At 35.6% G+C, this 16804-nt stretch overlaps 2 protein-coding genes and 1 pseudogene across 7 annotated transcripts; 1 reads left to right on the top strand and 2 right to left on the bottom strand.

Moving 5' to 3' along the window:
• LOC111390707 overlaps positions 1 to 1834 on the bottom strand; it is a 20242-nt pseudogene extending 18408 nt beyond the window's left edge.
• An 8590-nt stretch (positions 1835 to 10424) lies between these two features.
• Positions 10425 to 14972, top strand: LOC111390696 (probable galactinol--sucrose galactosyltransferase 6). Of its 4 annotated transcripts, none has more exons than XM_023015773.1 (5): positions 10428 to 10570; positions 10656 to 12309; positions 12421 to 12630; positions 12932 to 13066; positions 13268 to 14972. In XM_023015773.1, exons 2-5 carry the CDS (start codon positions 11006 to 11008, stop codon positions 13914 to 13916), a joined length of 2298 nt encoding a protein of 765 aa, XP_022871541.1. In that variant the 5' UTR covers positions 10428 to 10570; positions 10656 to 11005; the 3' UTR covers positions 13917 to 14972. The 4 variants fall into 4 exon arrangements, with proteins under 4 accessions (XP_022871544.1, XP_022871541.1, XP_022871542.1 ...); XM_023015774.1 differs by having other exon boundaries at positions 10981 to 12309; XM_023015775.1 differs by having other exon boundaries at positions 10986 to 12309.
• LOC111390697 lies at positions 14411 to 16632 on the bottom strand. 3 transcript variants are annotated; one of them, XR_002701971.1, is made up of 4 exons: positions 16439 to 16631; positions 16079 to 16227; positions 15880 to 15973; positions 14411 to 14971 (listed from the first exon to the last, which is right to left on the bottom strand). XR_002701971.1 is itself a non-coding variant. In XM_023015777.1 (4 exons), the coding sequence occupies exons 1-3, from the start codon at positions 16565 to 16567 to the stop codon at positions 15931 to 15933; spliced, it is 321 nt and encodes a 106-aa protein (XP_022871545.1). In that variant the 5' UTR covers positions 16568 to 16632; the 3' UTR covers positions 14411 to 14971; positions 15918 to 15930. The 3 variants fall into 3 exon arrangements, 1 of the variants encoding a protein (XP_022871545.1); XM_023015777.1 differs by having other exon boundaries at positions 15918 to 15973; positions 16439 to 16632; XR_002701972.1 differs by lacking the exon at positions 14411 to 14971 and adding an exon at positions 14988 to 15129 and having other exon boundaries at positions 16439 to 16632.
• Between the last annotated feature and the right edge of the window lie 172 nt (positions 16633 to 16804).

The following is a 16804-nucleotide window of genomic DNA, read 5'->3' on the forward strand; positions in this document are numbered from 1 at the left end:
TGCCTTTTTTAACTGCTGCCATTACTCTTCGTCATTCAACCGTTTTCGATTGAATTCCTTGAATCGTGGAACGTGATAGGGCTGCTTTAATAACTGCACTTCTTGATAACTAGAATACTTTATGTTTGCTAAGACCTTGGGCGACTCGAAGGTTTGGGTGAGAATAGAGTAACAACTCTGGGCGACTGCATGGCACTCCATTCGCTCAGATTCTGGGCGACTTGCAAACTTGGGCGATGGTGTTACCGCGTTCTTGGGCCTCCCTATTTGAGCCTTCATCTTGAATTGTTTGATTGGACTTCGTTCTTTGAGCTATCTGATTTGGGGATCCTCCAATTGGACTTTATTCTTTGGGTCATTCGATTTGGGCTGAATTTTTATATGTCAACACCTATATTATATTCTAGAACAAGATGTCAGCAGTTAGACAACAGCCAGTCAAACTGATCATGTGACGCCCAAAGGAAATCAAATTGTTTATTACATAGACCTATGACTTTCTTCTCCTTTTCCTTTTTTATTTTTGTCAGAAGTGTATCGTATCATAAAGAAATGAGAAATTTTTAAGAACCAAAGAAGATTTTTTTACAAACAATCACAACAATATTTCACTAATAGAGAACCCGAGTGTTTATATGGAAATCTGAATATATAACATAAACTTGACAAGTTCCATCAAAAGCACTAACATGAAGTCCAAAATACTAGATGTGATTGAATCCATCTTCAACAAACCAATCTAAACCTGCAATGTGAATGAGTAGGCTAGCATTCACACCACTTTTGAACAGTCCAATTGGTCCTCCCGAAACCAATGCAACCCACCATTCCATGTCCTGTTTGGTATAAATAGAAAATTAATGCCCTGTTATAAGGGCAGTATGTGTTGTTGCAGGCCCAATTTATTGGCTGGGTTGTTCCTATTATGGGAAGCCAACTTTAAGATTTTCTTGTACTAAAAAGCTCATGTTGCTTATAAAATAGAAGTCGGACTGGAAATCAATCAAGCTTTGAGTTGTTTTGGGAGGTGCTAAGGGATGTCAACGAGCCGAGTCGAGTTAGCACGGGAGCCGAAACTTGAGGCTCGAGCTCGACTCTGTTAAAATGGTCGAACTTTTTTTGGGCCCGAGCAAAAGCTCGCCCAAAAAATTTTCGGCTCGGGCCTTTCCGAGCCGAGCCGGGCAGCCCCTTTTTTTCTCTCTCTCTCCTTTTTATTTATTTATTTATTTATTTACATTAAGCTGTTGCCTTTAAAGGCAACAGCTGGCTGCCTTAAATGGGACTCGGTCCGAGCCGAGCCGGCTCGGACTTTTCCCAGGTCTAGCCACAAGCGGCTTGAGTTGGCGAGCCCGATTGACATCCGTCCTTCAGCACATTAGCAACTCATCTTCTTATTCCCTCCCAAAAGTACTGAGCTTCTAACATTGTGATGTATCACATGCCCCCAAATAAAAATAAAACCTAGCTCTATTTTCACCATAAGAGAACTTAAAAATGTATATGAAATGAAACTTCAAAGTCTAAATTCCAGAATGCAATGAATATGCTTAAAAACACTGGCCAGCCTCGTAAACTTTTGCTTAAGACAGACAATTTTTGTTTTCCGTTATGTTTTCCCAAGCAAAGAATAAAATAATTGTTTCCCACTCTGATCATAGGTATTTCTACTATAAAAGAAGTTAGATCTCTCAAACCTGGAGGGGATGTAACTATTGTTCATGTCAACAACTATCCCTTAAGCCTGCCATGTTTTTGATAATTTCAATAATCTGTGACCAACCACATTGCTTCCGAACCTCATGCCAATGATAAACTGTGTTTCAGCCATTGCCATTGCCACACAATCCCGACAAAGAACAAGGTAGAAGCATAGTCTGAGAGAACTAGAGAAGAATACCGCTTCTAAGAAATGTCCCCAAATGGGTTTAAGGTTTTTTGTTTTTTGTTTTTGTTTTTGTTTTTTTTTTTTTATGGGAGGGGGGGTGCAGAAAAAGTATAACCTGACTTGATGCAACTAAAATTTCAAGGCTTTATAACATTAGTCTATTGCAACCTCAAAATTCCGATTTCTGGAAAGAGAACATAAATGCTAAACAGTTTTCTGTTTCTTCCCATAAATCCACGTCAGTTAAACCCTGCACGTGCATTTTCCTAAAATTCAATACATAAAAAATCAACTCAGATTCTAATAGGAAACGGAACAAACATAAAACTCAACAAAAAATAAGTTTAACTCAAAACTTATCACCATAAAACAAAATTCTTATAAACCAATAAATTCAAGATTAATCAACCACCTTTGGGTCGTCCTCTTTCCTCTGCAAGAGCTGATTCAAGACTCTTAGACAGTCCACATACTTCCTCACTTGGAAGAGCAAGCCGGCCTCCTTAGCAAGCCCAGCAGCGATTGACAGAGAACCATCGTCCTCCGATACCACCACTGCCGTCGAAAACAAAGCATCGCCACTGGCGATCGACAATGACGAAGAAGTTGAATCCATTAACGCAGAGATCGATTTAATTATCCCCAAAATGCACTAAATATGAAGAAAAACCTCAGCTTCTTTCACTTCAAAACCTCACTCGAGGTTTACGCCTAAACCCTAAGACATAAATGCAAGAACGGAAAATTGGCGCATAGAGTGAGGTTATCTCAGGCGTTACTGACTATCATAATGTGGGGGTTCGATTGCTGAGATATAAAATTGGACTCCTTGTAGACGTAATGTACATGCAGCTCTTATTTTTTGACGTGCTGGAGCACATTCCACCTCCCTCACAAAGCTGTAGGGACGGGGTGGTGGAGACCCTCAAGGTTGGGATTCAACCTTTAAGAATGGAAAATTAGCGGGTAGTCGAGTTGGTACGGTAAGTGAGCAGAGAGTTTGATTTCCCATACAAACACTTTCTTGGTCGAGTCTGTCGTACCGAGCTTATTTACTATAGTGTATCTGGCTAACATGATTTGTAAATTATTGTGTCAGTTCGAGGGTTTACTCATTGCGCACTCGAAGAGTAGCGACTGGGGTAGAAAAAAGGGAAAATCAATGTTATATAAACGTGTATATATACGTGTGTATGTGCGTATGGATTGCAGAATAATGCTATTTTGCCATATGGTTTTTTAACACCTTCGAATACAAATTAAGCTGTGGTAAAAAATGATTGGACAAAATTGATTACTATTTACACAGGAATTGGTACAGGTACACGTGTTGAAGTATAATTCAAGGATGGCAAAAACTTAGAAGATAGATGGACAGGATAGAAATCTATGAGTTAGTCCCTGTACGTGGGGAATAACTCTTTTTTTTAACAGTCCAGTAATCATTTATGCTTGGATACAAGATGATTTAACAGAATATCACGTAGCATTCTACTATTAAACTATTTAAAAAAACAGTCAATACTTCTATCCAATCATTTTTTGTCACACACTTAGCCCCTGTTTGCGCCATATTTTTTCATCATTCGTAGAAAATATGTGACCGTTAACCTTCGAATAGCCCACAATTCTTGACTCAGACACGTCCGCTCTGGTAATTGACTTAACCCGTTAATTTCAGCAGTAGCGCGTCACCGTGTGGGGGTGACAATAGGTTGGGGATTGTCATTACATGGCAGTCATTGCTTGTGCTAGAAATTAGGATTACTTGCTCTTAATTGTTGCGATTGAGTACTTATTTTTGGATAAATTAGCATATTGTGCTTTGTGCTAAAATTATCGTGAAATTTCGTTTGATTGGATATACCTATTTTTTTGCATCGTAAATTTCGCTGTGTTGTTACTTTCGTTAGAATACCTAGACCTTACCCATTCGAACGTTCCCTTGATCTAAGACCGCGAGTCTTACGAAACCTTGGAAATCTAGAACGGTGTATATTGTGGTCGTAGGATTACTTTGTGTGATCTATCTGCCTAATTGGTTGCTTCGTATTTCAAAAATGTCTTCACATTTCGAAGTTGGTATTTTCAATGGAAAATGTGATTTTTCAATCTGACAACAAAAAATGAAGGGTATTTTAGTTCAACGAAAGGTTTCAAAAGCCATTGAATGCAATTTTCCAGCTAATTTTTCAAAAGAACAAAAAGAAGAAGCCGATGAGCTTGTTTATACCTCAATTATTTTACATATGTCTGACGCTGTTTTGAGAAAAGTAGGAAAACTGAAAATCACAAAAGATCTTTCGAAAAAGTTAAAAGATCTATATTTGCTTAAATCCACTCTCAATAAACTTTATCTTCTTGAACGTTTCTTCAATTTTAAAATGGATCTTTCAAAAGATCTTGATGACAATTTAGATGTTTTCAATAAACTTGTCCAAGATATTGTTAACTATGAAGAAGCCGTATCTGAAACCTACAATGCTATAATCTTGTTTAATTCTATGCTTGAATCATATAAGGAAGTTAAAAAAGTCATTAAGTATGGTAGGGATACATTGACTCTCGAGATTGTCGTAGACTCGCTTAGGAGTAAGGAGATGGAAACGAAGGCTGAAAATAAATTTGGGTAGAGCTCAAAATAGTGGTGATTCGAGTAGTGACTCGAGTGATGAAGGTGGTAAGATGAAGGGCAAGGGACGGGACAAGTCTAGTGGTAGACGATGTTATAGTTGTGGTAAGTCTGGACATTTTATTAGGGATTGTCCCAAGAAGAAGGATAAGAGAAGGATTATGTGAAAGGTGAGACGAATGTAGTTGAGGGGTCGAGTTATGAAATAGTGTTTCCACATAAGTTGCCTACCTTTGAATTTATTGGACTCGGACCAATTGAGATGATGTTTCAACAGACCCCAAGCCACGTGGTTTGCAAAATTGCTTTTAATTATTGTAGATCGTGTGATAAAGCCTACGTTTGGTATCTATTTTTTTGAAAATACATTTTTCTCTCTCTTCTTTTAAACCACATATTCTTTATTAAAATAATATTACACGTAAATAAAAAAATTTTCCTTATTTTTCAATCACACATTTCCCATCAATTTACTATTCCAAAATATACGTCCTTCAACGAATAGAAGGACCATAGGAATGATCGACGGAGCATAGCTATATGTTCCTCATCGAGTCCTTCTCATACCGATTGAAATTGTCTAGGTGGTACTCCATTCTGTAAAAATAATACACGTTAAAAACATTTTATAAAAAATTATCAACATTTTTTATATTTTAAAATTTAACAAGTCAAATTACATGTACGTAAGAAATAAAATCATTTCCTCGCACATTAGAAAGAGTAAATGAAAATTAAATAATACATAAATTGAATTAAATTAATGAAAAATAAATTAAATTCAAGAAAAAAATACATACTTAAATGAGCAAAAAAATTAAAAGAAGAAAAAATTGAAAATGAAAAATAAATTATGAAAAACGAATTAAATTAGAATTATTTTTTTTTAAATTATAAGATTCAAATATTGTTCCTTTAATACAAAAAAAAAATCCGGGACGGCCAGCGTCCGTTACGGACCACTACGTTTGGGTCCGTTAAGGACCACGTGTAGTCCATAACGGACCATCCAGTGTCTACTGGCTCGTCGGAAAACTCCATTTTTCGGCGAGCTCTGTCTCATTTTTTTCCACTTTTTTTAACATTTTAATATCAAATTCAACATTTTCTTCCATTTTAACCATAAAAAATTGAATTTAACTTATATTCAAACCCCTAAACATTCAAACTTCCACATATTACAATGGAGAGTAATTATTTACAGAGATCTAACATTCCAGAAATGGTGATTTTCGACTGTTCAACGTGGGTCCGGTCTTGGTCGAAGTGGGCCAGGTCTGGACTCCTTTTTTTTTCCTCTCTATTTTCCTCTTCTCTTCTTTCCAAATGAGGGTATTTTCGCCCCTTTGGATTTAGTTTACATTTTTTTTATTAACAAATCTGGTCAAAGGCCATTTTGAAAAAATGGCCGGGTGGAGTAGCCATAGGCCACTATTTCCTCTTAGTTTGATCCCTACTTAGAGCCTATTTGATAATTATTATTGCAGAAAAAATAGTTTTAAATAATAATTTTAGAAAAATATGTGGTTGTAAAATAAGGAAACGTTTTTGGTATAAGTGTAGATTATTTTTATTGTATGAATATGTGATTAAAAATAATATTATAGCAAACCATAAAATTAATTAACGATTGTGAAATAGGCACTTAGTAGAAAAATAGATTTTGTAATAATAATTTTTTTAAAAATATGCAATTAAAATATAGAAAAGTGTTTTAAATTTACGTATAAAATTATTTTACGAGGGATTAAAAATAAACTGACTTGGACAAGAAAAAGTCAACAAAGTTGCAAATGCACCACATTTCACTGCATGGGAATGGACAAATATGCACCAAATTTTTTCGCTGAAACATTGGGATTCAACACACACGTGCCCTACAACATCTGTCAAGTTGTTGCCATCAGTACAGCACAAGATTCCCAACCGTGTTCCTTTTGGTTGTCTGGAAGTACGTAAGTTATGCCCAGTATCGTAGATATTTCTTTTTTTGGAGAATAGGTTTTGTGAAACTTGATCCTTTAGCCCGTTTGACCCCTATTTTCTGAAAATAAAAATAAATGAAATAAATTTTTTTTGAAAAATAAATAGTTTAAAAAGAAGAATTTTTTTTTTCATTTACGTATAATATTATTTTATGAAAGATTGTGGGGTTGAAAATAGGAGAGAGAATAATGGAATGAAATTTAATGAGGATGAAACGGGGGCTTAATGTGTAGATAAAAATTATAAAAAAATTTAAATTAATATACAAAATTATTTTATTGAGTAAATATGTCATGTCATTAAGAATGAGGTTGGAGAAAATTAAATTTTAATAAAATAGAGCTAAACAAGGGAAATTTGTACTTAAATAGTCAAATAACTTTTCATTGGTAAAAGTTGGAGTAAGTGTGTTTGGGAGGGTTTTTCAAGCACAAAAGCTCTATAAATTCAGCTTACACGATAAGCTCAAGTTAGTATATATTTAATGAATCTTTTAAATTGATCGGGATGTTTAGGGGTTTTCTTAATAATAAAGATGATGAACTTTCAATCTTTCCTCTAGAAAATTCTCGAGTCTTATAGGAGATGATGTTTTGAGGGTCGGGCGAATGTTGGAAACAACTGAGTGTTGGAATCTTCTCATAGGGAGAAAAATATTTGCATCGGCGTGGGCTATTGATGTTATGGTTTGCGAAAGGAGACCGTCTACAGATAGATTTCCTTAAGAGGCATGTGATGTGGAGGTGGCATCTTGCTCCAACTAGCTACACTTTGTGACACAACCGATGCACCCATTGTGAAGTCATTCGACTAAGCAGTCCAAAGTAACATTGCTGCTATGCTTCACTATTGATTGAGTTGTATATGCCGATACATAATTTTAATACGACATCATCGAACTCAATTATTCTTATTAATCTAGTAAAATATAAAATTATTTAAACTATCCTGCACATATATCGACGAAATGTTAGAGTAATTTGTTCGATTTAAAATGTCTTCTTAAAATGTTTATGACATGTTTTACCATAAAATTATTGTTTATCGTCTTAGGTATGTGCGTGCGTGTGTGTTCCAATGTGTTGATGGGTTAAAATATACTATATAAATTATTATACACACACACATATATATATAGAGAGAGAGAGAGAGAGATTTTGCTCAATTAAATATAACCAAAAATATAATTATTTGATGTCAAACAATTGAAATAATGTTCATAAATTTTTGAATTGCTAACTAAACAGTCAACATGTTTTTAGTAAAATTCTTCTAGAAAACTTTGTTGACAAAATAAATACTCACAAGTCACAAAAACTATGCCAAATAAGTCCTAGGTTACTCATGCTAATAATAAAATAAATTATTCAAATACGTTTGAGAAAAAAATTACGTAAAAGTAACTTATGTACTTTAATTTAAGTTTAGCTAAATATGCTCGAAAAGACTCTTTTACGACCATAAATTTGCAAGTTAAGTAAAGTAAAGATATTCATGATAAGTCGTTAATATAGTTCGTTAAATGCACGTAACAAGATTGTAACATAACTGATTTAGCAAAAAGATGATAAAATTTAGATGGACTTGCATTGTGAGGATTCTCTTCATTAAGGTAAGGTTTCATATTGTAAATTACATCAACCACACGTCAAGAGAAGGGCAAAGATGTTTGAGACGTTTTTTCCTCGCATAACAAATATCATAGTACGACATGCAATTATTTACTTAAAGTTAAAATCATACGAAATAAACATTGAAATATGACGCCCAATTATTTATAAAAAGTCGAAATCACGTATTGGAATCAACCACTACTTTTCGACTACATTTCAAAATCGATAACCATGTTGTGGTGAATGATGATAATTTGTTGATGTGAAGTTAACGTATTTCCAATTTATTGACCACATTGTAGTGTGTAAGTATTTCTTTTTGTATGAATTTGACCCAAAAAAATCCTGTGTATACGCTAAATAATCAAGAAAAGCCAAACACAAGGTTGAATGATTTTTGTTAATTGATATGATTTTGAATTGTCTCGTGCAATATGGCCACAAAAATTGGGGTGGTGGTCCGTGGGGGCTGCATCAATAATGAACTTTCAATTTTCTATTATTTTAGCTTCATGCTCCAATCAAATTTGAGAAAAGAAGGATATTTCTAAAATCTTCTCCACAACTTACATTGTAAAAGTTTATTTGGTTCAACGAAAAATTCTTTTTTTTTTTTTTGAAATGAATAATTAAAAAGTTATAAGGCCTTGTTTGAGTCGTTTTCTTTCAAAAAAATATATTTTTAAACAGTGACATCATTTCAACCACACATTCTTCAATAAAATAATATTACACGCGAATATAAAACTTTTCCACTTTTTCATCAATCTACTATTCCAAAATACATTCTTTCAAAATATTGTGACTCAAACACACACTAAAAGTATTAAATGGCAAGATTGCTAACAACTGTTTTATGGTCTATATTATCGAAAATTGCACTTGTAGTGTTATCATGTGCATGTATAGATGCAAGCTCCTAGCTATATTTGCTATCATTTATATTTGCCACCCGTGTATTGCGGTGGCTGCCCCTTGGGGATCCTGAGTACTGGACGGACGGACGGTATGCCACTCGTGTTATCTTGCTCCATAATAATAATATTTAAAATTACTTTCGTGTTTAACATTGTTCATTATATGTCACCAGTTTAATCATTTATCAAGTTATTACTGCTTATGTCGTGTGAGATAACTACTTTCACACACTACGTATCACGAATTTCCAACTTCAATTACATTTATTCCAAGTTACGGCGAATATTTTTCACACAATTAGACTCAAAAGTTCACATTTTTTTTTTTTGTCAATTTATTCTCATGACAAATCAAATAAGATATTATTTTTAAATAATTGGACAATTGTTGGTGAATTACCACCTTATAAAATTCCACGTGTACTTCAATGATTGTTCTAACTTTAGGGTCCATTTCACTGATCATTTGATGATGAATAATGATATTTTGGCATTAAACTTTTTTTGTACTGTAGATCGGCGGGTAAGGTGTAACCATAAGACGGCGGACTAGATTACATATCTACAAACAGGTACAACCCACCATTCCTTATCCAATGATTACATCACACGTGGCCTACGCAATCAAATTGTCTCCGTGTCATTTTTAGATTTGTCAGGATCAGCGCCATCTCTCCCATCCTCAGTTTTATCATGTACTAATTTACACGTTCATAATATTTGATTGAAAAATAAAAATATTTAGTCTTGTTGGTCTCTCTTTTCTTTTTAACAACATAATTTTCAATAAAAAATATTATATGTAAATTAAAAAAATTTCACTCTTTTTTAACCACATATTCTTCAAAAAAACACTATTCCAAAATACATTTTTTCCCCAAAATTTGGTTTTAACGGAAGACAAACAAGATTTTTTACGTTTTATATGTCTAATAGTCCTATTATACTTTGCCCTGTTTGGTCTAATTAAAAAAAAAATTGTAAAAAAAGAGTTAAAATCTGATTTGATCCATAACTTTCATCAACTTTTTAAACATAAATTTCATTAATTTTTTACTAAAAATCTGATTTTTAGCGAAATCAAACAAGAGCTTGAACAATCTCCTAAATTATCGATAGTTTGCATAATGTTGTTGGATTGGTCGTATTGTGTTAAGAAATAACAACTCTATTTGTGGTGGCTCAATTCGTTCTAAAAAACTTATGCACGAAAGAATTTATAAAGAACTAACAATGTTTGATACCGTGATTCACAATTTTTAAATGAAGACAAGGTCTATTACTTATTTACATTCTTCACGTGACACCATAAAAATTAATTCAGACTCTCCTGCTAGGACACCTTTAAATATGAACTATCAAAATTTTACTTGATATTACAATGGACAAGGTGACCATATACTAACCAAGACATCGAAACCTGATATTTTGTGCTATAAATAGGTCCTTCTCTCAAGCCTTCTCCCACATTCAGTTTTCACTTGACATTCTTTGTTCTTGTAAAATCTGGGCAAATCCAGTTGGTTCTTCTTCAAAGGTACGTATATTTCTAAATTGTTATTGTTATTATTTTTTAACAATGCTCAGTTTCAAAACAATAAACTATACATATCACCATGAAGTGACTAGTGACTAACCCGAGCAAGAAAAAGTTCTACCGTTCTTCATGGAAAGAGAACTCGTCTTTCTTCAACTGGCTCGTAAGATGAAGCCGATCAAGTGGTTATAAGTTCCCGAGTTAAGTTAATTTGGCAATATGATATGAGATGCAACCAGAGTAGTTACAGTCCATTCGTTTTTAGAATTGACGTTCATGACGACCCATATTTCAAAATGACAGACTTGTTAAATCGAAATGGTCAATAAGAGAGAGTGCTCAAGCGATTTTAAGCTGTTTTTATTTGTTATCTGATTCATTTTGTGTCATCTTCTGATTTTGCCGAGAAGAAAAGATTACCGCATTGAAGAAGCCATGACAATCAAGCCAATTGTACGAATTGTGGACGGGAAACTGGTGGTTAAGGACCGGACCATATTGACAAACGTGCCGGACAATGTGATAGCCACCTCTGGAGCCTCGGCCGGGCCGGTGGAGGGCATGTTCTTGGGGGCCGAGTTCGACCACGATAACAGCTGCCACGTGGTGTCTCTTGGGACGCTGCTCGAGGTACGATTCTTGGCTTGCTTCAGGTTCAAATTGTGGTGGATGGCCCAGAAAATGGGGGACAAGGGCCGAGACGTTCCCCTGGAAACTCAGTTCTTGTTGATGGAAACAAAAGATGAATCAAATTTAGAGTCAGATGTTATTGGAAATGAGGATAACAACGTTGTTTACACAGTGTTTTTGCCTTTGGTTGAGGGACCATTCAAAGCTTGTCTTCAGGGGAATGTTCATGATGAGCTTGAATTGTGTTTAGAGAGTGGGGATATCGACACTGTAGGGTCGACATTCGCTCATTCAGTTTACATTAATTCAGGTACTGATCCATACGTCATGATATACGATGCGATGACAGCCATCAAATTGCATCTCGGGACATTTAGGCTTAGGCACGAGAAAAAGTTGCCCGGATTTGTGGATTATTTCGGGTGGTGCACATGGGATGCTTTCTACCAAGAGGTGACTCAAGAGGGGGTTGAGGCTGGCCTCGAAAGTCTCACTGCAGGCGGGACCCCTCCAAAGTTCATCATCATCGATGATGGCTGGCAATCGGTCGCAGGCGATTACGAAAACAATGAACAACAACAACGACCCCTTCTAAGACTAACCGGAATCAAAGAAAACTCGAAATTCCAAAACAAAAACGACCCAACAGAGGGAATCAAGAACTTAGTCAACATTGCGAAACACAAGCACGGACTCAAATATGTCTACGTATGGCACGCGATAACCGGCTACTGGGGCGGCGTCCATCCCGGCGTGAAAGAAATGGAGGAATACGGATCAAAAATGCAGTATCCAAAGCTGTGCAAGGGAGTTCTAGAGAATGAACCAGGGTGGAAAACTGATGCAATTGCAATGCAAGGATTGGGATTAGTGAATCCCAAAAATGTGCAGAAATTTTACAATGAATTGCATAGTTATTTAGCCTCTGCTGGGGTTGATGGAGTAAAAGTAGATGCACAATGCATACTGGAAACACTAGGGGCAGGACTTGGGGGTAGAGTTGAATTAACAAAGCAATATCATCAGGCACTTGATACTTCTGTTGCTGGGAATTTTCCTGATAATGGCTGCATTTCTTGCATGAGTCACAATCTTGAATCCCTTTATTGGTATGTTTTTCTTATACATGTTTGGCTAGGCTTTAAAACTCTAAAGTAGTGGTCAAAGTTAAAAATAAGTTATTACCGTGTGTTTTGATCTAACGCTCTAAAACAAACCAGCTCAAAACAAGCAGCTATTGTGAGAGCGTCGGATGATTTCTACCCACGGGATCCTGTTTCCCATACAATTCACATTGCTGCAGTTGCATACAACAGTGTGTTCCTTGGAGACATAATGCTAACTGATTGGGACATGTTCCATTCACTCCACCCGGCAGCTGAGTACCATGGATCTGCAAGGGCAATAAGCGGTGGACCTGTCTATGTTAGGTAAGATATCTTCGAGAAGTTTTTGTTACGTTGAACTGGACAAAATTGAAATAAAGACTAGACAGAATCGAATATCACACAGAGAGACACATCATAAAATTTATTAGTTATTTTGTAGAATCTTATTTTGTCTAACGTATCAAATGTACAATAGTTTTATTTGTGCTATCTTCAGAATCAATTCTTGCATTTCTTGAACACATAGTAAACTAACATAGTTTTTGTAAAGTTATTGATTCTTCTTGATCAATTATTGTATTTCTTAAACATACAGTTAACTAACACACAATCTTTGCAACAGTGATGCACCTGGGAAACACAATTTTGATCTTCTGAAGAAGCTAGTTCTACCGGATGGTTCAATTCTTCGAGCTCGGTTACCTGGTCGACCTACCAAGGATTGCCTGTTCTCTGATCCTTCTCGTGACAGTGTTAGGTAGACTTTCTTAATTTAACATTGTTGTTCAGTAAGGAGAACTTCATAAAACTCATCATCAAAAAAGAATGAAGCTAAAATCTCATTTAACGTCAAGATTGTCTTAATACTCTGTGCAATAGACTTCCAATTCAAGGGCCCAAGCAGCCAAACTTCGTTCAAAATCCCACTAAAATCTTACTAACTCTGGTTTTATTTCAGCCTGTTGAAGATATGGAACATCAACAAGTATACTGGAGTACTTGGAGTATACAACTGCCAAGGTGCAGCATGGAACTGTGTTGAGAGGAAGAACACATTCCACCAAACTCAGTCTGAACCAATAACAGGCAATATTAGAGGAAGTGATGTACATCTGATTTCTGAAGTCGTCCTGGACTTCAGCTGGAATGGTATTGTGGCTATATACTCCTACCAGAGTCGTAACCTTGTCACTCTGCAATACAATGTTGCCATACCGGTGTCACTCAAGGTCCTCGAGCACGAGATCTTCACTATTAGTCCAATTAAAGAATTGGTGCCCGGTTTCAGCTTTGCACCCTTGGGCCTCATTGACATGTTCAATGCTGGTGGCGCAATAGAAGAGCTCAATTATGAAGTCAAGGCTGGGACTCAAGTTTCTGGAGCCGGAGAGGAGAACTTGAGCACGAGGGCTGTGGCCATCGTCTCCATGGATGTTAAAGGCTGTGGGCAATTTGGAGCTTACTCTTCAACTAGGCCCAGAAAGTGCACAGTGGGATCATCACCGGTCAAGTCTGAATATGATTCAGCGTGCGGGTTGTTGACCTTGAATTTGCACGATATGCCTCCTGAAGATCAGAAAGTTCACATTGTTGAGATTGAACTATAAACATGCTTTTTAGGCTGGTTAAAGGATCATAACTGGAAATTATGGAGCTAATAAAGTGGACATACCGGAGGTGGTGCAGTACTTTCCATATGCTGGTTAAATCTCGTCCATTCTAGAAATATCTAATACCATGTATCAATCATGTACTACGCATAGACAAGCCCCTCGGGCCGGAGAAAAATTGAGTGTGCCTGTTATCATCTTCCTGGTGGGAAGAAACCAATAATAGTAGAATGGCAATTTAAAAAAGTTCCATCATTATCATGCCTGTTAAATTATGAGATGTTTTTCAGTCAATTTTCTTGATACCATTTGAGAGGGGTTACATTGTTATGATCATAAGCAACAAGAATAAATACACCCCCTGTAATGCTAATTTTTTATCCTGAAACATACCATTGAACAGATGCAGCACTACAAAGAAAAGGCAGTTTGTAACCAGTCTAAATACAACCAAAATTAAGCACAATTTGGAATTCCAAACCAACTGGGAGTAGGAAAATTGCACGTAATTTTATAACAGTTAAGTAGGAAAATCGCAAGTGAAAATACAAAAATCTTTTAACTCATTTTGATATCCACAGAACAGTTCCTTGCACAAGAGAGTTGAATTGCAACTTTCATCAGTAAATGAAGGGATCTTCATTGTTGAAACGAGCTGTTCAATCAAGTGAAAAATACTACGCTCGAATCATTGAGATTTCTGTCAAATTCTAGCCACCATGGCAGAGGAAAACTTGCTCTGGATTTTTCTTGAAGCCTTCTGCTATATATTTCTCGTCTTCCGTCTGCTAAAAGGTCTCCATTTTATCCATGCTTCAAACTTTTCATCTCCCTCCTGGTGCTTGAAATACAAAGTTTCTTCTTCATCTTATTCAAATGGTTGAACAGAACTTCTAATTCCTTGCAAAATTTATCAGTTTTCCACCTCTTCAAAGTTCTCATTAGTCATTACCTACCTGCCTAGAAAGTATTCCAGTATTACTTCACATCAAAAAGTTCCAGCTGCAACTTTGCAATTTCAAAGTGATCACTCTCTTCGTGGTGTGGAGGTTCTGCAGCATGTCAATAACTATTGATTAACAAAATGCAGGCAAAGAGTTTCTTCAATATCATGCTATCCCCAACTGTACTCCTTAAAATGCTTAATTTGCCAATACAATTTTATCTCATGCATTGTAGGATGATCTTCCTCCATTCATCTAGCCAAGGACTGGTTGAAAATAAAATAAAAATAAACAAATGTGTCTTCCCTCTAAAATTTCAATCTTTTACACGAAATAGTTTAACATGGAAACAAATAAGACAAGGTCCAAGGTTAAAATCTTATTGCTAACTCTTTATAAAACTTCTATGAATCCGAATTTTTATTTTGAAAATATTGAATCTTACTTGCACGTGACAGGCATGTTGAAGAAAAAATATATATAAATGAATTCACATTTGTTCTTCATCAAATTTACTACCTCTCTATGTGTTTTCAGCAACAGACGATGGGTTGTGACACATAACTAGACTGCTCTCTTCTACATTTTCCTCTCATCTCCTTTCTTGTGTTTCTTTACTCGAGTTTTATGTTTTTTCTATTAAGCTCAGAACAAGCAAAATTTGTTTTATTTGTTTTGAAAAATTTTCTAGTAGTGGAAGAAGGTTCTTGTTATGTTATTTGCTACTTTGCCAATCTATTAATTGCAACTTTAGAAATCGATTTTATCTTTCTAGTTTCAAATTGAGGCCAACGTTTTAAAGCGCCTTAAGGCTTATGCCTGATTCATGAAGTCTTACTAACAAGGTATTCCCAATAGCCAAAGAAATCGAATCATATTAAGTGCTTAAAAAATCTCTAGATTGGCAAGCACAATATTTAAGTATCACCTGATAATTCAAGGTTACAGTAGATTGCACACACAATGTATCCCAAATTAATATTGAATAATATTACACTTGAGATAGAAAACTTTACCAAAAAAAAAATTGGGAAAAAATCAATTCACATGCCACCTGAACTTGGTTGTCATACAAAACCAAAACCCAAGCAGTTGAGACAGCGTTGTACCCTTCAATCGAAGCAAATGAGAACATCAGTTTCACAACCACTTCAACTATTAAACAGGAACGTTATGGACAACAAAAGGAAAAGGGCTGAAATGAAGATCACTTACCTAAATCCATCACAGGTTGGGCAAACACATGGATTTATAAACACGGGATCATAAAGAGGAGACCACTCTATTATGCCATTAGTTTTACACAGTTTGCAAGGGTAATAACCTATCCCTTTACAAGCCCCACATAGTCTGCCATACTTTTTCTGCAAAAAGACACAGAGTTAATGATATTTCTAACGAAAGAAACATAGCAAATCAAAATTTGACCCCATGAGTTGCAATGCATAATCTATGTGAATTTATTGGACAGAGGAATAGAAACTGAATAAAAACCTCATCAATCATCATATTTTGAATACCTAATGCAATCAAAGTTGATTTACAAAATTTGGCACCCATGCATTCATAAATTACCCTTTTATGTAGAGTGAGACGTCCTGAAATGGAAGAGGTTAAGAAACCAAGAGCAAAAGTTCCACCAAAGAATGCAACAGCAGCTGTAGCAAACATGCGCAGTGTTCGGGAAACACCATTGCTGGACATCTTTTACCACAGTGCTTGTTTGTTTATCCTTTTTAAAGCTTTTTACTGCCAAGTATAAAAATTTGGGTTAGAACACAAGACAGATAACTCCAAAACCACACAATATCATTTGGGGATACAAGCAAATGAGTGATCTCTAGAAAGACCTATTTCTCATAAACCATTTTCCAATTTTTACACCTCAAAACTTCTAGATCCTTTTGTTTGCATCTCACCTATCTTTTGTTCCTTTTTTTT

The sequence above is a fragment of the Olea europaea genome, unplaced genomic scaffold, assembly GCF_002742605.1.
Source record: "Olea europaea var. sylvestris unplaced genomic scaffold, O_europaea_v1 scaffold707, whole genome shotgun sequence".
NCBI lineage: Eukaryota > Viridiplantae > Streptophyta > Magnoliopsida > Lamiales > Oleaceae > Olea > Olea europaea.